This window comes from Meleagris gallopavo, chromosome 17, assembly GCF_000146605.3.
Source record: "Meleagris gallopavo isolate NT-WF06-2002-E0010 breed Aviagen turkey brand Nicholas breeding stock chromosome 17, Turkey_5.1, whole genome shotgun sequence".
Taxonomy (NCBI): Eukaryota; Metazoa; Chordata; class Aves; order Galliformes; family Phasianidae; genus Meleagris; species Meleagris gallopavo.
In genome coordinates, this window is record NC_015027.2 from 6,784,120 (window position 1) to 6,811,612 (window position 27,493).

General features: G+C 44.8%; 2 protein-coding genes across 5 annotated transcripts in view; one reads left to right on the plus strand and one right to left on the minus strand.

Moving 5' to 3' along the window:
- On the plus strand, positions 1–24,001 carry MYO1H (myosin IH). 3 transcript variants are annotated; one of them, XM_019621067.2, is made up of 34 exons: positions 1–220; positions 953–1,145; positions 1,397–1,537; positions 8,060–8,218; positions 8,609–8,724; positions 9,497–9,695; positions 10,150–10,230; positions 10,652–10,831; positions 11,158–11,256; positions 11,413–11,526; positions 11,747–11,818; positions 12,384–12,503; positions 12,895–12,962; positions 13,261–13,366; positions 13,776–13,856; positions 14,319–14,410; positions 15,819–15,913; positions 16,122–16,168; positions 16,651–16,731; positions 17,197–17,302; positions 17,444–17,561; positions 17,811–17,924; positions 18,359–18,435; positions 18,736–18,804; positions 19,261–19,345; positions 19,545–19,704; positions 19,819–19,902; positions 20,339–20,432; positions 20,908–20,963; positions 21,070–21,205; positions 21,352–21,419; positions 21,779–21,876; positions 22,504–22,603; positions 22,795–24,001. In XM_019621067.2, exons 4-34 carry the CDS (start codon positions 8,093–8,095, stop codon positions 22,816–22,818), a joined length of 3,066 nt encoding a protein of 1,021 aa, XP_019476612.1. In that variant the 5' UTR covers positions 1–220; positions 953–1,145; positions 1,397–1,537; positions 8,060–8,092; the 3' UTR covers positions 22,819–24,001. The 3 variants fall into 3 exon arrangements, with proteins under 3 accessions (XP_019476612.1, XP_010718522.1, XP_010718523.1); XM_010720220.3 differs by lacking the exons at positions 953–1,145; positions 1,397–1,537 and having other exon boundaries at positions 2–220; XM_010720221.3 differs by lacking the exons at positions 1–220; positions 953–1,145; positions 1,397–1,537 and adding an exon at positions 4,876–5,146.
- The window catches only part of KCTD10 (potassium channel tetramerization domain containing 10), a 10,800-nt gene continuing 7,178 nt past the window's right edge, over positions 23,872–27,493 (minus strand). For both annotated transcript variants that reach the window (XM_010720219.3, XM_010720218.3), the window contains exon 7: positions 23,872–26,977. In XM_010720219.3, the coding sequence (XP_010718521.1) occupies positions 26,759–26,977 (219 nt within the window). In that variant the 3' untranslated portion in view covers positions 23,872–26,758. The remainder of the gene's footprint in view (positions 26,978–27,493) is intronic.

Sequence of the window (27,493 nt, forward strand, 5' to 3'; positions counted from 1 at the left end):
TAGCAGGTTTTCCTCATTGCAGATGATTACGTTTCTCTGTGTCAGCCTTTTAATCATAGGACCTGCAGCTGAGTCACTTCTCTCTCCATCCCCTACTGCTGTAGCAGTGTGTAATGCAGTTAGAGAGTAATTTGCTGTTTCAGAAGCTGGAGGCTGATTTGTTCTTTTTCTGCTTGGCTTGTTTTAGGCCATGTCTTATGACAATATGGAAGAAGTGAGGGTAAGTTCAGAGCTCTTTGTAAGTTTTTATGCCAATGTGTGTTCCAGCTAAGTTAGGAAGGACTGCTCTGTCAACAGGCTTAGGCACCTGGTTGGCACTGTGTGTGGAATAATGATTTTCCTTCCTGCTTGAAGGAAGAGAAGGAGAACTCTATCTGGGGTTATTTGGGGTGAGTGGTGTGGTTAAGGAGGAGGGAAGGGGCTAACTGTCACCTACTTGACGAGGGAGAGCAGATGGTGTTCTTGTGTTCAGTGGAGGAGAGGGCCTGGAGAAGTGGTGGGGATGTCCTGCTTTGTACCCAGCATGGAGCAAAAGTAACTTAGACCTCTATGTTTCTCTAGTTCTTCCTTCTCTTCTGTCTCTGTTCTGGTCACAAGTGAACAGCAGTGCTGTCACTTGCTCTCACATGTTCTCACAGCATGTCCTATCAGCAAAATGTCTTCGTGCTTGACTATTGCATTGAAATGCTTGTTAGCTAAGTGCTTTGTGTGCATGGTGGTCCAGGAAAGCTAAATCAATAAGGAAAGTTGGATAAAGATGTTTGCTGAATTGACTTGAAGAAGGCTTGCTGTTTATTCCCAAGAATGTTCCCTTGCTGCGTTGTGGTTGCCTCTCTAGAGTCTGCTGAAATAGTATATTTACCAATAAACTTGCAGCTAGAGAATGAGGCTGAACTCATAGCCTCTTCAAATAAACCCTCAGAGCTTTCCCTTCCTTCATCCAAAACTGCAGCCTTGGCATCTGGTGCTTCTTCAAGCCTGACAAGCCAGGCTTAGAGTAAGCACACACAACAAGTTAACGTGAGCGTGTGGGTGACCTTTGCTGTAATTCATGTGGATTGGATCCTGCACTGCAGCCTATGCAGGTGACCGGTTTGCAGCAGCTGTCAGAGGAACCCCTGATTTTTCTGAGTTCCAATACAAAGGTAATGGCTTTTACTATGGAACTTAAGCACTGGTCCAGGTTGCTGGGGGAGGTGGGCATGCCCTGACCTTGGAGGCATTCAAAGTCAGGCTGGATGGGGCTCTGATCACCCAATGGAGCTGTGGGCGTCCTTGTGCACTGCAGGGGAGTTGGACTAGATGATCTTTAATGGTCCGTTCCTATTCAGTTCAGGGCTCTGATGTGGGGACAACGGCTTTTTCTATGGGACCCTGTGCTGAAATCTTGGTTTAGGTTTATTCTTGTAGGTATTGCCCAGCTAGTTTGCTTTCAGCTTCTATACCTCTTGAAAGAAGCAGTCGTACAGGCCAACCTTTCCCTGCTTCCTGATGTCCAAAGCGTTCTACCATCAGGATTTGTGCTGGTGTATCTGAGGTAAGCTTGTTGAAGTTCTGCTGAATGCAAACTGAGCTGATGAAGGGAATTGATAATTCCTTGCGCGTTTGTAGTGCTTTTGACAATTTAGGGGTAATGCACTGGAAGTCGGTTACCCTTAATGCACTGGTGCCTGCTGACAGTGCTATAACCTGGGAACACTGGAAGCCTGGAGGTGGGCTGGGAATTTTAGGAAGGACTGCTTTCACCAACCTGGCTCGGAAGGAGCAGCACTATTGGCCCTAACCCAAAACGCGAACTGCTCACATTAACCCGACAGGCAATTGTTTTATTAAAGCTGACGTGCTGAATGGGACTCTTTTTAATGATATTCTTTACCTGTCTCGTTGTGTTAAAGTGGGGAAAGGATGGGGAGGGGGGGTGTGAGGAGCACGCAGCCCGGGGACGGCGAGCGGTGGCAGGTGGGACTGAGCACCAGGAGCAGCTCGGCGCGTTGAGCTGCCCGGCTTAGCCCGTGTAGACCGCATAACAAGAAAGAGTTGCTAAGAACAAATCTCTATTGTTCGCTGTCATCTTTAAATGAGTGTCAAAGTAGGCAGGGGGGCTTTGACCGTTAACCGCACAATTTAGCCTGCCCGTTGTGTCCAGCAGCCCCCACCTCCTTGGAGTTTCTCAGATTAGAAAAGAAGGCCTCAGTCCCTTATAAATGGGCCAACTCTTCTCCTTTGTGTGCAGACTGCCCAGTGTGAAATCTGCAGTGACGTTAAATGTTTTCTAATGAATAATTACTGAAAGGAAATGGAGGAATATATGTGTAATGGATTGTAGCGCATTAAAATGTTTTATTTTGCGCACAAAAATGTTGTCCTTCACAAGCACCACGATTGTTTCAGAGGGCCTTTTGTGGGGGCTTGATTCTCAATGGATTATCTGTGAGCTCTTACATTTCGAATAGAAATCAAAAGGGTCCTTTGGCAAACTAATGTTTTTCAAAATGGCAGCCATGAAGCCCATTTAGTATTTAAAGTTTGGGTTTTAAAGAAATGTTTGAACTCTAGAGATTTTCTCACTTTTTTCTTTCTTTTGATTTATGAAAGTGAAGTAGTTCACCTCGACCTCTCTTCTATTGAGAAAGACAGACAGTCACCCTTTAACAAGTCTATAGTGGGCTATTCCCTGGATACAGACAAGAGGCCTTAAGAATTGTTGGCGTTTCCCTAGGCTGTTGATTAACCTTAAAACCCTCTTATTCTGTATTCTTTTGAAAAAAAATTAGGTTACAATGTGTAAATTTTTCCACAGTATAATTGTATTTATGAATTCTGCTGCCTTGGGACATCCCAAGCTACTGTATGTGCTTCTCAAGTGCTGCCTTACAGACCCAAGACATACCTCTTTGGCATTGCTGCTCTGTTCCCAAGTACAGCTGGTGTGCAGAGCTTTGGTTTCTGTAAAAATGTGGTAGAGGTTTTCAGGGATGTAGGGGCTGGTCTAACTGAAATACCTTTTAAAAAGTTTAAAATCTTTTTGATGCTGCAATCATACAGATGTAGCATGGTTCCTTGGTGTGGATCTGATCTGCTTCTTTGATTTTATGTGCACTTCAAGTTTATTTGAAAATTACCCTGAACAGATTAATTCTTATGAGCCGCACCAGAGCATCTACAGCAGGAGGGAAGTATTTCCCTGGGCTTGCCGTTATTCTGGTGCAGTAATGCATTGCCCCCAAACCTACTGCCAAGCATGCAGCAGTACTGTCTCCATGATAACTGCAGACTCTGGTTGTCACTCAGGGAGGGCAGGAAGGGATCCAGGCTGCTCTCAGAGCAGCTGCATGCAGCTCTTCCACCATTGCTATGGCATGCTGCGAGCCTGGCCTTGGGGTTGCTGCTGGATTTGAGGGAGGATGTAGTACTGCTGGTGCTCATCTTTGCTCTCCTGCTGACTTGGCCATGTAAGAAACGGCCCCTGCTTCCAGGCTGCTTCCACTCTGTCTCAGGACATCTCTCTTACCCCTTTCTATATGGTCAAGTTCTGTCACTGCCCTTTTGGACAGTCTCTTTGGAGAACCTTTAGCGGAGCAGAGCCCAAGGAGTTTCCTCGGTGTAACCCTTGCAGTGCCTCCATCCTATTTTGACAAGCCTTAATGAGCAAATTCCTGTTGAGCACGAGGGGTGCAGGACCGGGTCAAGGAGCGCCGCCTGTTGCAGTCAATGACTATTTCCAAAACAGAGCTTTGACGTTCCTAAAGGAATCTGTTAGCAGTGTTGCTCCAAGCTCATCTGTCTTGAGCAGGCCTGAGACTCTCACTTCTATTTTACATCACATGGCTCCAGAGATGCCTGCTTTCTGTGCTGCATTCCTGTGGCATGAACTTCGTTTGCTTGAATCTCAACAGGGTAACAATAGAAGAACAAGTTGGGTATCACAATGGATTCCTTAGGATGCCAGCTGGAGACAGGGCTGAACAAATAGAATGAGCTTGCCTTAGGGTTGCTGTGTCCAGTGTTAAATAAGGCTCTGGCTGTCAGTGGGGGTGGGAAGCCTTATTGCAGAGATCGTAACACAAGTGTGCTCTTGTCAGTAAGAATTATCTGACCCTGTTAGCGAAAACTGATTGATTCTGTAGGGAAACAGATGTTAAACAGGTGGTTTTCCATTTCTCTATTAGAAATACAAATTATTGGGCGTTAAAATTAAGTCTTTTGAGTGTTCTTGTTACAATCTAGCTGAGGACAAATTGAAAATGTTTTTGTCCTACTCAGCTCCTCAGATCTTACTGTTCACTTTTTTTCCTCAATGTCTCTGGGCCACGAGGTAAGATATTTAACTCCTTGATGTTGCTGTAAGACCAAGCACAGCTATTTTGTGCCAACTTTTGTCTTGCTCTGAGCTCCTTCAGAAGGGCATCTCTGTTACTCGGAGAGGTTAGATTTGGGTGTGAAACTTTTAAATATAAAGCTCCTAATGGGTTTGAGCACCACTTAGAGAGTGTGGTTGCTCGTGGGTCACTGACTGCCCAAATAGAGGAGTTTCATTCTGTCGGCTGCTTATGCAGAGAAGTAGCCATGGGAAAAATAGTCTGTTACTATTGACTTTTGGGTGGGTGGAGGAGAAGGAAAGGAAGGTCTGGCATTGTCTGGGAGCCAGCAGTGGGATGTAGCCATTTTGGGATAGTGGGTCAGGGAGAACCTGCCTATTGCAGGGGAAAACCATCGGAAACTTTGCGAATTAAAATGGGTTTCGCAGTGACCTCTAGTGGGAAGCGAAGCTGAGAGCTGCTGGAAGGGATGAGCCCATTCAGGAGCGGTGGCTTGTACCTGGATTTGCTCAAATTGTGCATCAGGAGGGTTAGAGTCTATTTCTTTGCCTTCAAACTCCAACGTCATCCTTGGGATGATAATTTACGGTGCCTTTTAATGAGTCCTTAAGCATAAACTTCATCGCAGGTGGACTGTTGACCGCGTGTGAGATAATTCATTAAACAGCAGGGATGTTACGATCCCTGCCTGAGGAGGAAGGCACACAAACAGGACACACGATACGTGGTGTCAGCGGGCCTTCCCTCTAGCCTTGTTAACTCTTCATGGAAGAAGCACGTTTTGGAGAAGGAGTTGGCAGGAGATGGCACGTCTGCTTGGGTGACAGGTAAAGCGTGGATGGAAAAAGCTTCTGAATGCATAGGGTGGTGCTGAAGGAATCCAGCATCTCATTGGGTTGGGATGGTTTGGGGGAGAGCAGAAGAGCCCCAAGGAGATTTCTGCTGTTGTAGGGAAGATGGGTTCGTACGGATGGAGCCGATAGATCTGGAGTTTGGTGGCACGTGTGACATTTTGGTAACGGTCTGGGTGCTCACCTCTTTGAGTGGGTATGAGGTTATGTGGAAGATGCTCTGGGACCTATGGTGCCCACCTAAGGCTCCCAGCTTTGTTTGCATGAGGGATGTGTGGCATGATTTGTTTCTGCAGTGCTTCTGTTCCTCTCCTTCCCCATCTCTTCAGATCTATTGCATTAAATCAAAGAAACAGCAACATCAACTTAGCACCCTGTTGAAATTGAGTTCTGAGCCTTTAGCAAAGATGAGTAATAATCTTCCAAAGTTTACTTGATTTTAATTTAATTTTTAATAACTGTTGCTTGCCAGGACTCGTTTCTGTGTTACAAACTTTGCCTAATGCATTGCCCTGTTGCTCCTGACCTTGTTTTAGCTCCTGCTCAAGCCACAAGTCTTATGAAATTGTTTTGATCCAGTTTAGCTCCTCGTGGTTTTTAGTATCTATAGACAAATCCCTTTGGGGAAAAATGAAGCCCTCACTGTAACCAGGGATAGGTTTTCTGGTAGAGCTTGTGTCTCACTAGGCAAGGAAGAAATCTCCTGGTGCTTATAGTTAAGTGATGAGAAAAGGAAAACAATCCTTTCTAAAAAGAGCAGTCGGCAGCACTGTGCTGGGGTAATGTGTACTGCTGATGAGTCCTGCAGGGTATCTGTTACTGAGGATGACACCAGGTAAGGACAAAACTCCCAGGAGTGGGGCTGGGGCGGGAGGTGGTAAGCTGTGCTGTGATCATAAAATTGCTAGACCTCAGCAATAGCAAAATGCTCAAAATCTGAGCACAAAGCAGCCCAGAAAAGAGCATGGGATTTTTTGTCTGCCAGAGAACAGAGGGTCACTTAGCAATTAACATACGAGTGAAAGAATTGGGTTAAGGAAACCTGATCAGCGAGATGGCTGCTGTGGTTTCAGCCTTCCTCTTTCAGGTCTCCAGGCTTGGAAAGGAGGTAAAATTCTCTTGCTCAGGTTGTCCTGAGTACAGGCTCAGAACAAACCCACCTGAAGTGCCAGCAAGCATTGCTTATGGGACATCTCTCTGCCAAAGTGAAAAACTCTGACCTTGTCAGGCAGCTCTGTGCTATGGCCAAATCAGAGTGGAAAAGTGAGTATCAGCTGTCGAGGGCAAAAATAAAGGAAAGCAAGGCAATAAATTCCTTGTATGAAGTTAGCACACTATGACTTCATAAACTGAGTTAGGATTTAAATGGCATGTTGTCAGAACATCTTTCTCTGTAGTATTTTGGTAATGTTGCTGCTGAGCATAAATTTGCAAAGCTCAGACCATTCTTTCAATAAGATATAGATGAGCATTAAATTCTGCACTAAAAAATGGAACTGATTAAAATCTCCGTTTAAGAGCTCTCTGATTTTGATCAGCATATTATGAGCTTGGGCTTTAGCTCTTTATTTTTGTGAAATTATGCATCTAAACCTGCCAGCTTTCAGTGTCTGATGTGCTGTCATCCTCCAGTGAAGCTATGCAGGCTTACAAAAGCCAGCTTCCAAAACCAGGGCTTGCCAAAACTTAGCAGAAACATTTTACACCGTGCCTTCTCTCTTAATGCATGCTCAAACCCTTTCACGCTCATCTCTTGAGCGGTGGAGCAGCAAGATGTAAAAATTCCAGTGTCATGAGGGCAGTATGGGAATAGCAAATGTGCTGGGCTTGTGTGCACATCTCTGCAAAGCCTAGGAGTGCTAAAAGGTGAGTTGCTCAAAATGTTCATTTCTATTGTAAGGAAAGTATTTCAGCAGAAGCTATTCTATGAAATGTGTAATCGCCAGGTCTTTATATTTAATAACATCCTATGGTGGGTTTATTACTATAGGATAAAGAATATCTTATTTGCTTGCTTGCTAACATGAAAATAGCAGCTTGTTTTAATTAAGAAACAATAAGTGTGTAGTTAATTTGTATAACCTTTGAAACAAGAGCTTGATCCTCAGCAATATTTTCAATATAAGTTCAAATTAGTTATAAACAATTGAAAGTGGAGTGTGCAAAGGAGTTATGTTCTGTCAGTGACATCCTTTCTGCCTATTTCAACCTTTTGAGAAGCAGGTTGGCGTGGCTAGTAAAGGCTTAGTGGGTTTTATTCCAAATCTCTGCTTCATCAGGTTTATCAGATCGATGGATGGGCTTTTCACGTTGCAGATTTCTTGCTGGTGTGTGGAGACATCTGCTGCCCGTATTTGAGAGCTGCTTATGGAAGGCATTGGTAGTAACTTAGTACTCTTGCTCAGGGTAGCATTGTAGGACTGAGATTGGTAGTTAGAGGTCAAGCCAGATGAACTTCTTCAGGGGGTTCTCAGTTCTGATGGGTGTATCCGTGGGAAATTCTTATCTGTGTGTGGTAGTTGCTAGTGACATAGAAACCAAAAGTGTGTCTGGTGCCTTCCACTGACAGCTGCAGACCTTGCAATTGCTTTGTGTAGGTGGAGTTAATGGCGTGTTCCAGATCACGCTCAGATCTTTGGAGCTAGGTTTCAAACAACTGCTCCCATAGTGAAAGCTGCTGGAAGCTTTGGGTTTCCTCTCTGGTCGTAATGAGTCTTAAAGTTCTTGATTGTAAAGAAATCCATGGGTGCTCATCGATGTGAAACTGCTGACTTTGGAGAAGGTGTTAACAACACACTGGCATTACCTGTACTGGGCTGATCTGGCCCTGAGCTATGGGGAGGTACTGGCTCTCTCCTGAGCCTATACCATGCAACCCTTATGTTGTAGAAGGAAGAGGTGGAAGATAACACCGACATCATCATGGAGGGGGCTCTGATAGCCCGGGACAGAGTTGGGGTGCAGGACTTTGTGCTTCTGGACTCCCACACCAGCGAGGCTGCTTTCCTGAACAACCTCCGCAAGCGATACCAAGAGAACCTCATCTATGTAAGTGCCTGTTTCAGTGTGAGTGCTGCTGAGAGTGCTCTTCCAACTTTGGTTTCACTGAGCATTGAGACAGTAAACCTTGACTGATGTAGCTGCTACCCATCAGAGTGCTCACCCAGTAGAATATCAAAACATAATAATTCTGTTTGCCGTAAGGCTTTGTTTGTTTTATGGTTCCACTCCATTCTTACAGGGTTGATTTTGAAAGTTTAGTGTTGGCTTTGAGGCTTGGAAATGGTGAATTCTGGTTTCTTTTGGTTTTGTTTGTTCTTCTCACAAGTTCTGTGCCATCTTTTCCCAAAATGTTGTGATATACGTGACTCTTCCTCGAGAAGCTCTCTCTCTAGTGATGGCACTGATTTCCCACCTCTATGCATTTTCTCCTTGCAGACGTACATTGGCACTCTTCTTGTATCTGTCAACCCTTACAAAGAGCTGGATATCTACACAGTGACCCAGATGCAGCTTTACCGAGGGGTGAACTTCTTTGAACTGCCACCTCATCTGTAAGTAGAATCCTTAAGACTTCAGCTGATATGAGCATATTGGATGTTGTCCCTGGTGCTGTGTATGAACTACAAGGATGTGTATCCAGAATTGCAAGTCTGGTGGACGTTTATATTCCCATCTTTCTGTAGATAAGGTTGTATTTGTCTTCTAGCTGGCTGTGAAAATGAAAGGGGAACTGAAGGGCTGAGAAATAGTGGTGGGGGACCACAGAGGAAGAAACTCTGAGATAGTCTTGCAGGCAGTTGCAGGACTAGCTCAGTGCTCACGCACAGCTCTGCTTGGGCTTCTGACACGGGGGAGGAAATTGAAAATTTAGAATTCTGAGTTGAAGTCATTTTGGTGTTTGGAAACTTTCAGGTGATTTGAGTGGAGTTGAGGTCGATAGGTTTTGTTTTTATTTTCCTCCTTTTTCTTCTATAGGTGGCATATTTGACAAGGACTCCATTATTATCTTTGTATCTATTTCTATAAGCAGAAGTTGGGTTTTTTGTTCCACTGGAATAAAAACTGGTTCCTCTGACCTGGAAGGAGTCAATAGTGTGTATAAGCAACATTCACCATAAACATACCCAGCCCATTCAAATCCTATTTTGACAGTGGAAGAATAAGCTTTGTCCATCTCTCAGAGGCTGAGAGACCATGGGTAGCAGACTGCTGTTTTGAGCTCTGCTTTCCCAACATGTCCAGTGCTTGAGATGTTAGCTGGGGAGTACGCCCCATTTCTAATGGATGTTTCCCCTCTGAATCCTTCTTGTGACTCTTGTTCAGATATGCCATAGCTGACAACGCCTACCGGGTGATGTGTAGTGAGTACAACAACCATTTCATCCTCATCTCTGGGGAGAGCGGAGCCGGGAAGACGGAGGCTTCCAAGAAGATTTTGCAGTACTATGCGGTCACCTGTCCGACTACAGAGCAGCTGCAGGTCGTCCGTGATCGTCTGCTGCTGTCAAACCCTGTGCTGGAGGTAAAAACTGGATGAATGCAATATAGAAGAGCTGCTGATGGCCTCCTTTCATGAGGCTTTCCTGTCTGTGCACTTGCACTCAGGAATGGACTCTTGTTTTTATGGTTTGCACACATAACATAAATAATAGTGTAAATTAGGCCTCTTGGTAGCACAAGCACTTAACATTTCTAAACATTAAGTGGTATTAAACTTGTTTTTATACAGGAGGATAGCTGAAACTAGGGGTATGAGGAAACTGTAAAATGTACAAAATTTCATCACGATGCTGTTTACAGTCATTCTAGAAAGAGGCATAATTTGTCTAGCTGAGGACAATATTAAAACTATAGAATATATTAGTTTGTGTTTCTTTAATCCCTGTAAATTTAGTAATAGGACTTGACTGCAGCAAACCTTTGTCCTGTTGCATCAAGTTCTCTTTAAGTGACTTAATTTATCTATTTATCCATAGGCTTTTGGAAACGCAAAAACTCTGCGAAACGACAACTCGAGTAGATTTGGGAAATACATGGACATCCAATTTGACTTTAAGGTGAGAACAAACTTAATGAACCGCCGTTCGAACAATCTCTATCAGTGAGCCTCTTGGACGCACACCAGGCAGCACAGGATTTATTAGTTCTTACTAACACTGCAGATTTCTGACCTTATTTTTAGAGGTCTTGCATTTTGTGAGTGAGGTGACTAGTTATATATCCCAAAAGCTTCCTATGTTACAACGCTGCCAGTACTTGATAGGATTTTAATATATGTAGTTGCAAAGGGTGAGTTGCACTAGAGGACAGGAAACTCTTTGGATATATCTGAAATTGCTGGTGGATACTATCCCTGAAATAGAAGGCAGCAGGAAAGAAACAGTGCATCTCCTGATGCTGCTGCTTGCTCCTACATTGGTTGAACAGCCATCTTGATGTCACCTTTCTGGTGTTGGTCTACCTGCTTCATTTTGCTAGGGAGCTCCAGTGGGAGGGCACATCCTCAGTTATCTGATTGAGAAATCCCGAGTTGTCCATCAAAACCACGGAGAGAGGAATTTCCACATCTTCTACCAATTATTAGAGGGTGGAGAGAAGGATCTTCTCTGCTGGCTTGGGCTGGAGCGTAACCCTCAGAAGTATGCTTATCTCATCCAGGTCAGTGAGAATTTGGCTATCTCTCTATTTTATGTCTGGAATTGTAGGGATCTTTTATTACTGTAAAAACAGAAGATGGCTGCAAGCCTGTGCTATTCACAACACTCCGCCATTTGGTGGTAATTGCTATCCAAGTGCCATGTTTCAAGTAATTGTTGCTGAAAGAGCTGATCAAATGAGTTTGGTTTCAGGTTTAGGAGTTCAATAACCTTCCTAGACAGCTGCAGACTGCATCCATACAAGCTGAGGAAACGAAGTATTATAGCCAGGCTGCATTTGTTGATAAAATCACTTCACTACTGAAATTTAGTAATTCTTTCTTCTAGGGTCGATGTGCCAAAGTGTTTTCTATTAATGACAAGAACGACTGGAAAATAGTCCGCAAAGCTTTTTCTATCATTGACTTCACTGAAAAAGACTTGGAGGTATGGAAGTCAAAAGTCCATCCAGTTGATGGAAAGTGTCTTGGTTGGAAGATGTGTCTAAGGACTGAGATGTGTTTATGAGCATGTGCAGAAAATTGGCACTGCTCCATGGAGATGTAGGAACTTGTTTTCTAACGGTGTATCTCCCATTATTAGCATCTTTTTGGAATAGTTGCTAGTGTCCTGCACCTTGGGAACATTCAGTTTGAAGAAGATAGCAATGGACATGCCATCATTCGCAACGGCACTCAGATCAAGTGGATTTCAAAGGTATCTCCCACCTCCTAGATAGTATCAGCAAAACAAATAGTATAAAGAAAGCCTTAACTTTGTTTCTTTGGGTCTGTTCACGGCAGTGGAATGATAGCAAGAACTGGGTGTTTGTATAGCTGTAAACAAAAACTGTAGGAGATGTGCCCTAGTGATCACACGGTACTGTTTAAGCAGTCTCCTGCTGCCCATACTGAGAGCAGTATTTGTTTCTCTACAGCTCCTGGGTGTCCACTTGTCCATTCTGCAGGAAGCCCTCACCCATCGGAAGATTGAAGCCCGCTCTGAAGAGGTACTGAGCAGCTGGAACCAGTGCAGGGACAGATGAAGAGCTCTGCTCACAGTGGTGTTTCAACTGAAACAGATTAATTTGGCTGTCCTTCTCCTCATCCATATTACCTTGCCATTCTAGCCTGAGACTTTAATAGGGCGACTACTTTAGTTTTGAATACTCTGGCTGAATGAACTGGTAATTACTAGAAAGCCAGGAACAGGGACTTGCAAGCAGCCATGTGTTTGAGCCAAACAATTTCCATTTGTTTAGTTCCTGGAATGCTTCTTGGGAAACCAGACAGCAGAAATAGAGAAAGGCATTGTATGAACTGTTCTTTGAGCAGTTTATAATATAAACTAAAAGAAATGAGGAAAGGCACTCCCAGTTCTCTGATGTTTAGTACTTTCCAAAATGTAGTATTGCAATCCTGCTGACATGGAGATGCACCAGACTGAAATATAACAGCAAACAAAGCTGTAGGTAGAGCTACTGGTTCTCCGTGCCAGAAGCATGAGCTAGTTTTGCAGAAGTTTGCTGTGATGAGGTATGTTCTTTATTGCATCTGGTATATTTTTATTTTTAGGTCTTAAGTCCATTGAATGTCGATCTGGCATTCTATGCTCGGGATGCTGTAGCAAAGGCAATTTACGGACGGACTTTCACTTGGCTGGTCAACAAAATTAATGGCTCCTTAGCCAACAAGGTTGGTTCCTTGTCTGGTCTCCTCCTACAATCTTGGAGCTCCTCCAGTAAGGCCCAACAGCATACGTGAGCAAATACCACACACACACTCAGTAATGTAGGATCGTCCCACAGCTCTGAGTTGAAAAACTCTAAAGCTAGGTAAGAAGTGTAGAAGTTGGTCTGTTAAATACTTCTTGTACTGAGTTTCCTGCCTCAGTGTGTCCACTCGTGGTGGTGATGGGTTTGTGGTTGGACTTGATGACCTTACAGGTCATTTCCAACCTTAATGGTGCTGTGATTTACTCCTTTGGCATCTCAAAGTAGAAGTTTAAAAAAGAAGAAAGCAACACAAAACTGTGCAGGGAAGAAATGTTAGCTGAAGCAAGAGTTACAAGTTGTGTCTTTAACAGGATTCAACTCGTAAGACTGTTATTGGCCTGCTGGATATCTATGGCTTTGAAGTGCTGGACACGAACAGGTAACAGCAGTTTCTGAGAATGGGGGGCAATCTGTCCTTGTGGCAGTGGGAGTGTGTGCTGAATCCTACGGGACTTCTTGAACATAGTCTTGTCCCAGCAAAACAAGAAAGGTGGCTGCAAATGCACTGGGTTAGCTCAGTAAGTAAATAAAAGTCTTGTTGCTTTTTAATAAAAATTCTGAGGCTTAATCTGTAGAGAACTGGACTGTTTGATTAGAAAACAGGAGGAGGAGGTGGGAGAAGTAGAACTGTGTCCGTGAAGCAATTAAAAAATATTTCTCGTTTAACAACTCTGAAGCTTTGAGCAGTTCTGTATTAATTACTGCAATGAGAAACTCCAGCAACTGTTGATTGAGATGACCTTGAAGGCAGAGCAGGAGGAGTATGAAATGGAAGGAATAGAGGTAATTCATTTTTCTGCACCCTTTTGTTTCCTTTGAACAGCCACTGCATGCATTGCTTTTGATCATCAATGAAGAAGGCACCTTGCCTGTCTCAATTGCAATGTTTCCTCGGGCCCATGGGGAAAGCTATACTTTGAGTACATGCATGGTCTCATTTTAAATCCTTTTAAAAGGATTTAAGCTTTTAAATCTAAGCTTATTCTGCTTCAAAATACCTTGCATTCTGTCTACCAAGGAGATCGTTCCCAAATCTGTAGAGTTCATTTTTGCATTGCTCCTGTGAGAGGTGTAAGATAGCCAAGGATCTCATTCTGTAACCCTTTTGAAGTTTAATTTGGCCTAGACTTAATTCACATCTCTGGAAGGGGAAGAACATTCCCCAGTGTCGTCTTTCTCCTCTTATTTCCAGTGGGAACCAATTCCGTATTTTAACAACAAGATCATCTGTGACTTGGTTGAGCAGAAGCATAAAGGAATAATTTCCATTCTGGTTTGTACTACTTAAATTATTGTGCTTGCCTGTGCTCTGTTGTAGTGGTTCATAATCAGTTCTAATTATCTGGTGGTTCTGTGTTATTCAGGATCTAAACAAATAGACCTTGTAAACAAAGGCTGATTCATCCAGATAAAAAATCCTGTAAGTCTGTCTGGATTTTGGGTCTAGTTATGTCATCTTTTTATTTAAAGGGGCTATAAACAATAAAGGATGAGTCAGAGCATTGCCAAATCTGAAAGAAAATGGCAGATCTGATTTATCTTGATTTATTCTGTTAGTTCTACTGATATCAGATAAGCAGAACTCCATGTTTAACCAGGAAACTGCTTGCATTGGGCAGACCTCGTTAAATCGTAACCAGAGTCTTTAGTTTTGCTGAACAATGTGGTGCTAAATGTTACTGAGGAGGGAATTGTCTGTTCAGAGCATCCTTCTATCTGGTGCCTGCTCTTTCAGGATGAAGAGTGCTTACGACCTGGTGAAGCAACTGACTTGAGCTTCTTGGAAAAGCTGGAAGAGAAAGTAGGAGACCATGCCCACTTCGTGACGTATGCATTTATGCTTTGCATTCTACCACAAAGGAAACTTTCCCATCTTTTACCCATAACAGAGCAGAAGTTGGGCTCAATTCTTATGGGTCTCTTCCAGCTCAGGGTGTTCTGTGGTTCTGTGAGTACTGGGGGAGGAAAATGTTTTGCTCTGTACTAGAGAAAATCAAGCGGCCTGTCTGTCGTCTACCACTGTAATGCTCTAATGTCTGGAGGTATTAAGTAGGTTGTACTGGGGAGTCTTGCTTCGTTCTGCACTTGTATGTATTTTGCAAAAAGAAAAAAAAAGAAAGAAAAGGGGCTGACTTTGAAAATATTGGATTGCTTTGTCCCCTGCTGAGCAGGGAAAGCTGTAGGTATTGTGAGAGGAGCCTAAGACCCCAGAGCTGTATGGTGGATGTAGGTAATTTTTTCAAGAATCCATTTGGATATATATGTGAGCTTTAGATCTGAAGAGGAAAGAAAGATACCTTTGTTTGCATTCCCCCAAATGATCAGTACTTCAGTCAGGACTCAGTTTGCTATTTGCAGATCCTGTTTTGCTGGCTAACGCGTTGATGCGAGGCTGTTCTGGCAGTTCCCAGCAGAGCCCTGCTGAAAGGCTTCTGCTCATCATCGGTTCAGAGTCATGCTGCTGAATTGTCACTTTCTACTTTTCTGATCATCAAAGCAGAGTGGAAAATCTGTAGCCAACTTCCTCATTGCTGCAGTTTGCCTTAAGACTGCTCTGTGTGATTAGAAGTGTAAAACAGAAACATTAGCACTACTTAAGTAGGAGCTGTACTTGGCAATGCTCTTGGAACAAAACGTTTGATATACTCGTGTGCTATTGTGACACAGCTCTGTGCCGTTAGTGACTGCTTGCAAAGCTGAGATTTATACTGTGAAGTTGCTCTTTTTCTTCCCAGTCCTTACTTTCTAATATTTCCTGCTGTTCTTTATAACTCTGATTCTTCCTTATTTCTATTCTTGTCCCTAGGGTACTGTTTCTCAAACGATGCTTTTCCTCTGGTTTAGGTTTGAAGTTGAGGAAAGTTGTGCTCTTCTTAGCATGTAGGCTATGAGAATGTATTTAAATGAATGTTATAGGGAGAAGCCATCTTCCAGGCAGAGTGATCATTGCCAAATGGCAATGGATGCTTTGCAGATGTTTTGAGGAGTTTGTGGTCAATGATTCCCATTCCCTAGCACTAAATTTGCTGTAAGCTGTTCAGAAAGGAGAGGCAGTTCTTTTGATTATGGGCCGTAACTGTATAATCAGAGCCACGCTGATAGGAACAGACACTTAGACTTCCAGCTGTGACACAGCCGCTTTTTGCACAGGTGTCTTTCTACAGGCTGAAGAATTCTGCTGTTTTCTCTTTTTTTTTTGCTTTTTGTCTTTTTTTTTTTTTTTACCTCCCTGTAGTCGCAAGCTTGCAGATCAGAAAACACGAAAGTCCATTGACTGGGTGGATTTCCGCCTCCTGCACTACGCAGGGGAAGTCACGTACTGTGCAGTTGGTGAGTGTGACCGAGGAGCTGCTCTGGAGGTTACTTGCACGCTTATGCCAATGTGGCAGATGGAATGTGGGCACTGACTCCACGCGAGGGTGCTATCCACACGGTGTGCTGGGCCCTTGGGGTGGCACCCAGCTGCTTCCCAGTAAAGCCAGTGCTTGCCCACGTGTGCAAGAGCATTCTAATGGAACAAAGCCTTTTTTCTCTTCAGGATTTCTGGAAAAGAACAATGATCTCCTGTACAGAAACCTGAAAGAGGTAAGAGCAATAAAAGAGGATGCTCTTTCCCCTAAGCATCTTGCTAGAAGTGATGTTTTGCAGAAGCTATATTTAATCTCGGTAGCAATCAGGTACATATGTTTCCCCTTAGCATTTGACATTCCTCTGAAACCTGTCTATATAAAAGAGCACTGTCCTCCATTGAAATCTAGATCAGTGCAAAGGCTTTTATTGGACAGTACAGCAGCTTCGTGCTGGAGCCATAGGTGTCCTCGTGACCTGAACTTGGGAAATCGGGCTGCTTCTGGCCTTCAACTTTGTACATCTGTCTTCAGTGCAGAGCTGGCTGTCCTAGCAGACAGCTGATTTCTGGCTCCAGAGCTGTGTGTGTGAAGGGGTCTCTTCTAGGTTTAGCTTCTAGCACTGGAGTCTGTTGCTTGAATCTGTGCTGTGTGTCCTTAATGGCGCCCTAGGAAGGCATGTATGCTAAATATGACAGTTTCTCACTGACTGTGTTTCAGGTGCTGTGCAACTCTAAAAATGGAATCATTAGAGACTGCTTTTTACTGTCAGAACTGGACAGCAGGAGGAGGCCAGAGACTGTGAGTGTAATGTTCAGTCTAAACTTTGAGCGTTGGCTTAACTTCCTAAGTCTGCATTTCCTTGTCTTTGCTCCTGAATTCAGTGCATTTGCTTTATTTTTGAGATTTTTTTTTTTTTAGCTTTCTTGTTGGGGAACAGATATGTTGCTGAGACAGCAGCAAGCAGTGTGGCATAGCTTGCTATTGTTATTAATGCATCATTCTAAAATGAGCTCTGAGCACAGCATCCAGCAGCCTCCGGTTTCTGAAGGGCTACCTTGCGTGTCCAGATGTATGGCAGAGACTCAAATTCTCCAGCTAAGCACTCTGTCCGGTTAGCTCATGATTAACTATGTTTCTAAATCGTGCTAATGCAGATGTCAGCCTTTCTCTTGGCTTTGAGAGGAGCGCAGTGAATGAGTTGACTTCAATCCTGCAGTGCTTGAGTTTCAAAGCTGAGATGTCTTTCTCTCAATGTCATCTTAGGTTGCAACCCAGTTCAAAAACAGCCTAATGAGTCTGATAGAAATCCTGATGTCCAAGGAGCCTTCTTACATCCGATGCATTAAACCAAATGAGAACAAGGAACCTGGTAAGGCATTAGGCTCGGTGCACTGTTGAAGTAATGGAATGAGAAGGTGCAGGGTAATTTCTTCCGTATCTCTCCCAGTATATTGATAAGTGAATGAGATTTCACATATAGTATTTATCAGTGAATGTGTGTTTACTGCAGGGATGTTTGATGATTGCCTGATCCGGCATCAGGTGAAATACCTGGGTCTGATGGAGCACCTGCGTGTGAGACGGGCTGGCTTTGCGTATCGGCGCAAGTATGAGCACTTCTTGCAAAGGTGAGCAGAGCTGTTTTCCTGTACAGCCAGAATCTGCCTTCCCATGGGGCTTCAGAGCAGGTTTATTTAAATGTCTGGTCCTGGTTCTAGGCACTGGGCTTTTCCTCTGCACCAAACATGACATTCATAGGTGGCTTTGATCTGTACCCGTGTTGATCTACTTTGAATGAAGAATAGGAACTGGGGGCTGCTCAGGGAGAAATGCCTCAACATCGATTTACTCATAGTGATGTCCTGATGATCTTTCAGATATAAATCCCTGTGTCCTGCTACCTGGCCGCACTGGCACGGGCCTGCAGCTGAAGGTGTGGAGAGGCTTATCAAGCACATAGGTTATAAACCTGAGGAATACAAATTGGGAAGGTAAACTTCTTTCTCTAGTTCTTATCTCTGTTGGTTGGCTGCATAGTGCTTGCCATTCTGATTGTTCTGTCTGTGACCGTGAGCCCAGAGAGCTGCAAGATGTGGCATTGTGAAGCAGGTCCCTTAACTTGGTTTTTGTCTGGCCACGTGAATTGGGCGGAGCTACCTGGGTCTGCAAGCCTGAGGGTTTCTTCTTAATGACCTTAAAACAGGGCAAAGTAAACTCACCCTGAAGGTGTGGGGCAAGGAGTCTCAGAGATGTGCATCCCCACTTGCTTTTCACACTTTTGTGTTTCTATGGGACTTGAGTCCAGCCTAGTTTCTTCCTCCTCTGGGTTAGGAGGAATGGGTTCCTTTGGCTCAGCACCAGACCTGCTCATCCAAGGCAATGCAGGCTCACTGTGAATAACCTGTTCCTGGTCTCTTTTTTTCAGAACCAAAATATTCATTCGTTTCCCAAAGACTCTGTTCGCTACTGAAGATGCGTTTGAAATAAGAAAGCACATGTTAGGTATGGTTCCAGTTCTCTTTATCATATAGACAGAAAAGCAGAGGCTGAGTGGGCAGTGTCTGTGGGCTCCGGATGCACAGAGATGAGAGCTGAGACTCGTGGTCCTGAGTGTTACCTGATTGTAACTGCTTGAATCTCCGTGCTGAAGAATGTTCTATGCAGGCTACCTTTGTTCCTGCTTTGTTAGTCCTTCGTACCTGGTTGTGCAGGAATTCCCATGTCTGATCATTGGGATTAGGAGCTGTGCCCTCAATCTCAGGGATCTTGTTAGGTATAAGCATGTTTCTGCTTCTTTGCCAGTTTCAAGACTACAAGCCAAATATAAAGGACGCCTCGGGAAGAGAGACTACCAGAAAAAGAGAAAAGCAGGTATGGGCTCTGGAATTGAGGGTTTTCTCTCAGGGCTGTTTTCTGGTAGAAGCTTATAGCCTTGAAGTCATGAATCTATTTCCTTGTGGGTAGAAATTTTTGCTTCTGTGGGTGTTATGTTCACTAATGGCCTGAGGTTGCTCCAGGAGAGGTTCAGGTTGGATAATGGGAACAATTCCTTCTCCCAAAGAGCAGTCAGGCACTGGCTGCCCAGGGATGTGGTGGGGTCATTGTCCCTAGAGGTGTTCTGGAAACGTGGAGCTGTGGCACTGAGGTATGTGGTTAATGGGCATGGGGTGGGGTTGGGCTTGGGGATCTTGGAGGTCTCCTCCAACCTTAACATTCTACAGTTCTGTAAAGATCAGCTGAAGGGAAGAGACAGGTATAACTCCTGCCCCATGAATTTGAAGGACAGCATGGCACGGGATCTCTGGTACTAAAGCATGACTCTTGCAGCTATCAAGCTGGAGGCTTGTTGGCGAGGAGTGCTGGCACGGAAGGAGGCCAAGAAGAGGACCTGGGCTGTTGAGATCATCAGGAAGTAACTATCCCCACGGGGAGGGCTGCAGGTGGTGGGTCACAGCGTGATTGTGGCTCCTGGGCAGGGAAACTAAGGCACCTTCATGCCTGTTGCTAAACTGTTCCTACTATTAGCCCGTTATGTATCTCTTGTGATGACTGCCTTGAACTTCCATGATTTGAGTGCAATGTGGAAGTCCTGATTTGGATATTTCCTGTAGATTCATAAAGGGTTTCATCAATCGGAAGAAACCTCTGTGCCCAGAGAACATTGAATTTGTGCGGCTTGTGCAGTACAAATACCTCATGAAGCTCAGAGACCACATCCCCAGAAATGTCTTGGACAAGAGCTGGCTCCAACCTCCTTCTATCCTGGAAGAGGTGAGGTTTGCTGCAGGTCTCTCTTGTGCACTGACCTTGCCTAGATTGTAAAGCTGCTTTGACAACCGCATTTCCTTCTTGATCTTTTTATTGCTTTTTTTTTTTGTGATGTAGATATCTGAGATGCTACAGAAAATGTGTACTAGGAACCTAGTACGGAAGTACTGCCGAGGTCTCACTCCTGAGAGGAAAGTGCAGGTAACTAATGCATGGGTTGCAAATGTACAGGTTGGAAGTTGCTGCACACGTGTGATGTGTGTAAATTGCCCCCAGTGCAAGCTGTTCTTTCTGACAGCCACTGCTGCTTCTGCTGAGCAAATGCTTCTGAGCCTGGGATTGTAACATACAGGGCAGTTCCACAGATGCATAGGTCTTAATCTTGTGACGTTAAATTTGAACATCATCTGAGTGGAACAGATCCATAGCAAGAGGGTCTTTAAGGCTGTTTAGTTCTTATTATGTCTTTACTTAGTATAATTCAGGAACAAACTAATGAAGAAAAGCAGTTTTCATTTGACCCAAGTTGCACAAGTGAGAGGACAGTGCTATCCATATCTTACACTACACTATATGCTACAACTGTTGCTGCTCATGGAGAAACTGAGAGGGTAAGGAGCGTTCCTTCTCTTAACAGTTACAGCAAAAAGCTGTCACAAGTGCCATTTTCAGAGGAAAGAAGGAGGGCTACCAGCAGAGCATAAACCTGCCCTTTGCGGACACTCGATTGAGTGAGTACATGTGCTGGGACCCCACCATTCCAATTCCTTTGTCCCATTGTGTTTGGTGGCTGCTGACAATCGGTGCCCCTTGCATCAGGCTGGAGTACTTGAAATCCCTTTTTAAGCTAGAAACCCAAGGAAAAAAAGGCTGGGACTGATGGGGATGTGTGTGTACAGTGCTGAATGGAGCAGAGCTGGTTGCTGCAGTGCTGTGTGGGGATCCGGCCCCAAGGTCTGGAGCTGCTGGGGGAGGAAATGTGAGCTTGGGGGATCTGTTCTGTTGGTGCAAAACATGCTGAGGGCAAAACATTGCTGAAGTTGACTTAAGAGTGGTTTTCTAATCCATCAATCTAAAATTGATGGGACAATGGGACAAGGATTAATGGGGTTGAGGCAATGAATGCAGCTGTTTTGGTGTTCCCAAGACTGATGGATCAGCGGTCTGCCACCTACATTCACTTCTTCTTTCTGGTTTGGTCCACAGAAGAGACGGATATAAACCCCAAAGTTCTGCAGCTCATACAGGGCGAGAAGGTGAAGGTAAGGAAAGAAAACTGGAGCTCAGCAGCTGTGTCCACATCCCAGGCCCTGCAGCCCAATCTAATGCCACAGAGGGAGGTGCTGATTCCCAGCTCCTTATTCACAGTATGCAACTCCCGTGGTCAAATACGACAGGAATGGCTTCAAAGCACGGGAGCGCCTGCTGGTTCTGACCCAGTCCTCGGCGTACGTGGTGGAAATGGCCAAGATCAAGCAGAAAATAGACTATGCCACTTTGAAAGGTAACAGTGCAAATCCAAGTGGGGCTGCTTCTGTTGCTTGGTCTGTCCAAGGCGCTGGAAAAAGGATGCTTGAAGCAGTGCTCTCTCTGAGAACACTTTTTTTGCTGCAGAATGGCCAGAACAGCTGTGTGTTGGTTGTTCTGCAGGTATTTCTACCAGTAATCTGGGTGATGGGATTGTGGTCATCCATGTTCCCGAGGACAACAAACAAAAGGTAGAAAGATGAAATATCACTAATTTGTGGTTAGAAACAAATGTCTTGTGGCTGATGCTTCTAATATTTCCTTTAAAATACTCAAATATGTGATAATCAGGGTTTATTAATTCATGGTCATCTCTACTTTTGAATTCTTGTTGCTTTACCATGAAAGCATTCTCTTCCCTTTTCAGAGCCAAAGTTGCTACAAATCCTAAATAGGCTCTGGAATGGATGTTTAACTAATCAGACTTGTGGGTGGCCGTTGTTCTGCAGCCAGGGCTGTGCAGAAAGGATTCCTCTGAACACAGAACTGCTGGCTGGGTTACATGTGGGTACGTTGCTACTGATCCTCGTGCCCCTCTTTTTGCTTTCAGGGAGATGTGATACTTCAGTGTGAACATATCTTTGAGACAGTCACTAAGCTCTGCATGCTGGCCAACAAGCAGAACCTTGTTAAAGTTGTGAAGGGAAGGTAAGGAAGACGGTCAGCATGACCTGCTATGTTTGTTTTCTGCTGCTGTGACCTGGGCCTGAGGTTGTGGGCTCAGTGTTCTCCCAGCAGATCCCATTAGTGCTGGCTCTGTCTGAGGACAGCCTGCGGGGCTGAGCTGGGGGTCACTTTGGGATAAATGCTTCTCCCTGAACTCAGAAGGCCTCCAATTGTGATGGCTGAGTACAGGAGCCTCCTCGGTCACACCAGCTAAAAGCAGGTGGATGCAGTCCATCTCTCCAGTCTATGCAGAAATTGGAACTGGCATATGAAACCTGCACTTCTGTTCCAGCTTTTCTCTCTGGCCTTTGCATTTCAATTGTAATTGGATTCTTTCTGTTCAGTGGTCTTCTCCAGGTCAGATCTGCTTATCTTCTAATGCTTAATTGCTCCAGGAAAATTCAGGTGCCCAGACCAGGCAGGCATGCTCCATTCATCAAACCCTCTTGGGCTGTATGGTATAATGCAATTGTTTAGGAAATTTACCTAAGCTGAAGGGCTCTGATCTTCTAATCTAACGAGATTTGCTAAGGGAACAGAAATAAAGTGGGCTTAGAGCAAAGCCTATTGTGAGGAAAGCATTGCAGAAGTAATTGTCTGTGTTTGCAGCCTTCGGTTTCGCATTGGCTCTGGGAAGGAAGGGACAATGGTGTTTGCTGTTGGGCCGGAGCCCCATGTCTTTAAAGCCAAAGATGGACAGCTTACAGTGGTAAGGCCTCATCAGGGCACTGAGAGTGTGGTTTTGGCTTTTCCCTCTGATGCTCAACCCTTATGAGAAACACAGTTAAGTCCCAGAAAGCAGCCTTGCAAGAGAGTTGTCTTTGTGAAGCAGTTGTTAAATAGGAATCTCAAGGACACACAGTTTGTATTTAACTTACTGACTCCTTTCTCTCATTTCAGGTGTCAAATCAGGCAAAGTCTTGATGAGAAGCAGTTCCAGTTTTTGGTCACCAGGAATGGAAAGGAGCCTGCAGGCTGACACCAGCACCTGCAGCACCCCTGCAATCTTTGTTGCCATAGGGTTGCTGTGACTTGAGAGTTTGCTTGCATCTTTTAGGTACTTTTTTTTATTAGCTTAAAACTACTGAGTTGTATCTAAATAAATTCATCACCTCGCTGTAATGTTCCAGGATGCATAGATCCTTGTCACATGCTGTCACAGGGTAATGTTTAGGTAGTTGCACAAGTAAAATGTTGATCTGTGCACCTGATAACCTGTAGCAGAGCTCTGAAGGAAGGATTCAGAAGGAAAAGACTTCTCCAAGCCGTGTTTTGAGTCACTGTACTAACCAGGAGAAACTATATGAAGTGCAGGTGAATAGAGTTCAGTCTCTCAAGCAGCATGCAGAGGTATGTTTTTAAATGTAGTAATGAGGTTGGCATAGGTATTCCTGAGTTGGTGGTGTATCATCGGGAAATCCCAGGAAGATGCTTCCTTGTCTCCAGGCATGGATGAAGGAAAACATCTTAAAGTAGTACTGTCCTTGCTTCTCCCTGCAAAGCAGCTATGCAGTGCATTGAGACTCCAGAAGTGATGATGAATGGGGACAGGTGACCACACTTTTTTAAGAGGGGACATGCTGGTTTGGTATAACTTGGTTCAGAGGAAACCTTCAGCAGTAGGAGACTGAAGCTTTGTCTCCATTCAAGGAACTGAGATTCTGCTTGCTCCTTAAGAGTGCAGTTCCCTCTAGCTGCATGTTTGGGCAGCTATGAAGAGGTAGAATACAGGAATTCCCTTTGCTCTCTCTGGTGCCTCATGTTGAGGCCAACCCATGTAGCTCCTGCTTGGCTGAGGCTACAGCCTGAATGAGAGCCAGATCACTGGTGCCTTGGCTGTGAGTGGTTCCAGGAGGTAAAGCTAATAGCTAGGGGAAGGTGCGTGGTATTTCTTACTGAAAGTTCTTTCTAGCTCCAGGGACCATGAGGACAGCATGCTAGCTACTGAACTTCAAGCAAGTAATAAATCAACTCATGTAAATATGAAATATCTTCTAATTTATTTCATGTTATGCTTTAAAAAAAAAAACAACAACAAAACATTGCAAACAACAACCATACACTGAAATCCATCTTAAGGTGGTTTTGTGTGCATAAAATAGGAGGGAATGATTGTACAGAACATGAAACAAAACAACTCCATTAAGACTAAAAGGTAAGACTGGAGCTTGGAGACTTCCACAAGGGCTTTGAACAGGTGATGTCCTGCAGCAGGCAGAGCTCAGTGTGGGCTCTACAATCTGCCTTGTCTGAATACAGGAGTGACTGCTTTGCAGGAGCAAATGCATTCTCAGCTTAGCCCTAAGCCAGGGGCTGGTGTTACTGGACTGTTTGGCCCTAACTGCATCACAAGCTACTGATTTTTAGGTAAGCTTTTCTGCATTACTCCAATGGAGGGGGGGAAAATAGCCTGCAGACATAAGATTCAAGTTGGCTCTGTTCTGTTGTCAGTATTAGTGGCTGTTGTTGGGTGCTGGAGGGCAGCATGCATGAATCAAAGCAGGCAGGTCAGCACAGTTAACATCATGCAGCACTTGCTAATCTAAAGAACTGCTTGGGGCCAGGGTAACTGCCTCGTACCCCATCTCCCCCTGAAAGCTCTATTGGCAAAACCATTTAAAGTAAAAGGCTCAGGAGCTGAGAGCATTTGTGCAGTGGCATTAAGTGACTGTGGGAGCTGTTTTTGTTTTGTTGAGAGACTTAATGAACGAGGGCAAGCAGCCAGTAGGTAAGGGATGTTCTAACACAGGACAGCAGTACATCTTTGTTACACAACTGCAGCAATTAAAGTTAGGAGTGTGTTACAGATGAGAAACTTGTAAACAGCTCAGTTGTGTCAAAGTACACAGTGCCAAAGAGAGCACACGCCCCAGCTTATCAAATAAGGCAAGAAGGGAGAGGCACTGTGTCCTGCACACCAACAGCCTAAACTATGGACTTAAACTATGGACTTGTATGAGCCCCAAGTGTGTTGCACTGGTGACAAACATATGTAAGTACAGCTTACAAGAAAAGCCAAAGCTGAAGCTGCTGAACTGTAGTGTAACCACTGTGTCTGGGTTCTGCTCAGTTCTTATTTATCAGTCAGGAGCTGGAGAAAGAGTAGAGGAGACAGGGATAACAACCATTCTGCCACAGCCCCCGGTTGTCTGAAACTGAAAGTCTTTGGTTATGAGGAAGACAACTTCAGCCTAACTCTGAAAGCTGTTAGCTGTACACGCTGCTCCAAAACTGCTTACTGCTTTATTTTACATCCCAGATAGCTTAGCTGCAGAGGCTGCTACTGAAATCAATCAGTAACACAGCTGGTGATGTTGACTGTGCCTTTGGTTTTTAAAATGCCAATGTGCCACAATCGGCCCTGAGCCAGGACTAGGAATCCTTACAGCAGGAAGCTTGCAGAAGCAAAGGACCTCACTGAGTGATGCAGAGCGGCCACTGTGGGACACTCAGCCATTGGGGCCAGCAAAAAGTACTCCAGGTGCAGAGTCAAGAAGGTCTGAAATGGCCAAAGCAGTCTGGGCTCTGTCACAGTGGCACCCTGACTTAAACTTAAGACTTCCTACTGCTGGTTTCTCTCTCTCAAGCTTTTTTACATTAACCATTACAGCTGCAGCTCTTCTCATTATCCATTAGCATCCAATCCTAGTGAATAATACACTCTCTTCCCTCACTCTGATACTTAACTCCACACTAGGCAATATAAGACTAGGAGGTAGATAAAAACATCCATTTGTTACTACTCTCAGAAAACCAGACACTACAGCATTCTCTGCACAACATTTCAACTTCATCCTTTCATACACAGCTGCCATTTCTGCTGAGAGACTTGGAAAATGCTCAGGTTAAAGGCAAACAGGGATTAACCTCTTTTGGGCCACTGCCTTCAGCTCTACACCAGCACTCTGCACTGCCTCACTCAAAGCCAATGCTCCTCTAACAGCTGCAGAACTGAGCTACAACTGCTGGCCTCCTGCCTACATGGGGCTGGCACTGCGTGCCAAACCTGTTACGAATTTTAACTTGTGGTAAAGAATGCACAGCTTACTGATGGGTGATCTGAAGGAAATAAACTTCCCAACAGAGATGTGGGGTCAAGCTTTGACTGGTAGCAATACCATTCTAAGGGAAAGCCACCAGGCACAGTTAGCTCCTGCTCCTCCTCTTGAAGGAATTTCAACATCTCCCATCCTTGAATCATACCAAAAAAGTGGGGATGGGCCTCTCCACAACTCAGTGCTGCAGAAGCTCCACTGAACCATGGGAGGGGGGCCTGAGAGCAGTGGAAAGTCACAGCCACCTGCACAGCCTTGCAGCACTGGGTTCCCTCTGCCTCAAGCCTGGTGCTTCTCCTGCATCACCGGTCCTGCCAGCAGTCACACAGAGGCATTTCTGAGCCACCAACCCCATCGCCTTCTGACCTGGAAGAAAGGGAGCTCTGCAGCAGCTCCACTGTGCTTCTGCCATGCTGCGATGCCTACGAGACCGGGTCAGCGAGAGCCAGAGGGAAGGTATGTGGCTGCCTGACTTCGTTTGTTTTTTAAAGTGCAGGATAATTACTAAAGCCAAAGGAAGCCAGTCTTCTTCCTCACTAACCACAAAATAGCAAAGACAAGAGGGCTACAAACTCAGGGCATTTCTCCGGATGTTCAGAGGGCTTTTTACATACCTACCCTATGCCCAGTAACCTTATTTGTTCTCATCCTAGAACTACCTCATTTAAATACCCCAAATAACCTACTTTGTTACAAAATGTAATTTACAGACTCGTTGAACAAAGAGAAGCTGCCTGGTCCCCTGCTGCAGACAATCCATCAGGAGAAGGGCAGCACCTTCCAGACAGACCCTGCAGCCGTCGCTCAGCTCACTGGTGCAGATGGGCTCTGTCATCGGGACGTTTGATGTGGATCCTTCGCACGCGTTCAATGCGCTCTCGCTCCTCATCTTCCTCCAGGTGATGGGAGCGGCCAGCTGCCCCTCCTGTGGCTTCCAGGAGCGCGTTGTCGGGTCCCCTGCCATCCTGGGACTCGTACAGCAGAATGTTCAGTGTCTCCTCATAAATGCGGGCTTCTGGAAACTCCACCTGCCCACCGAGGGAGAAGGTCACTCTTAAGGTCACTCTTACCTCCTGCGGGCACCTCAGTTTTCCTCCTGAAATTTCCCTGTTTTTAAAAATGTCTTAACTGTATCCACCCATAAAAACCCATCCTAGCACAAACGTTTTGCTATTTGCCTTCAGCCTTTTAGTCCCAGCAGGCAGTTTTTTCAGAACTGGCCAAATGTCTCTACAGGGAGGTATGCCACTGCCTTTCCACAGGAATGGACAACAAACTTGATTAAGTGCACAAGTTTGTCTGGAGATAAGAACTGGACTGAACTTGCATTATGTAATATCATAATTGCCCTGTGTTAAGCACTACGTCCCATCAGTCCCTGCCCCAGCAAACCCACAGGATGAGCTCCACTACGCCGCTCTCCCATTCTGAATGGCATTGATTATTCTATAGAGATGCTAGACAATGAAAAGCGTGTTCAGAACAGAACAGATGTCAGGGTGCCAGCCTGAAAGCAGTGGGGCCCCGCTGCTGTTTACTCGTAC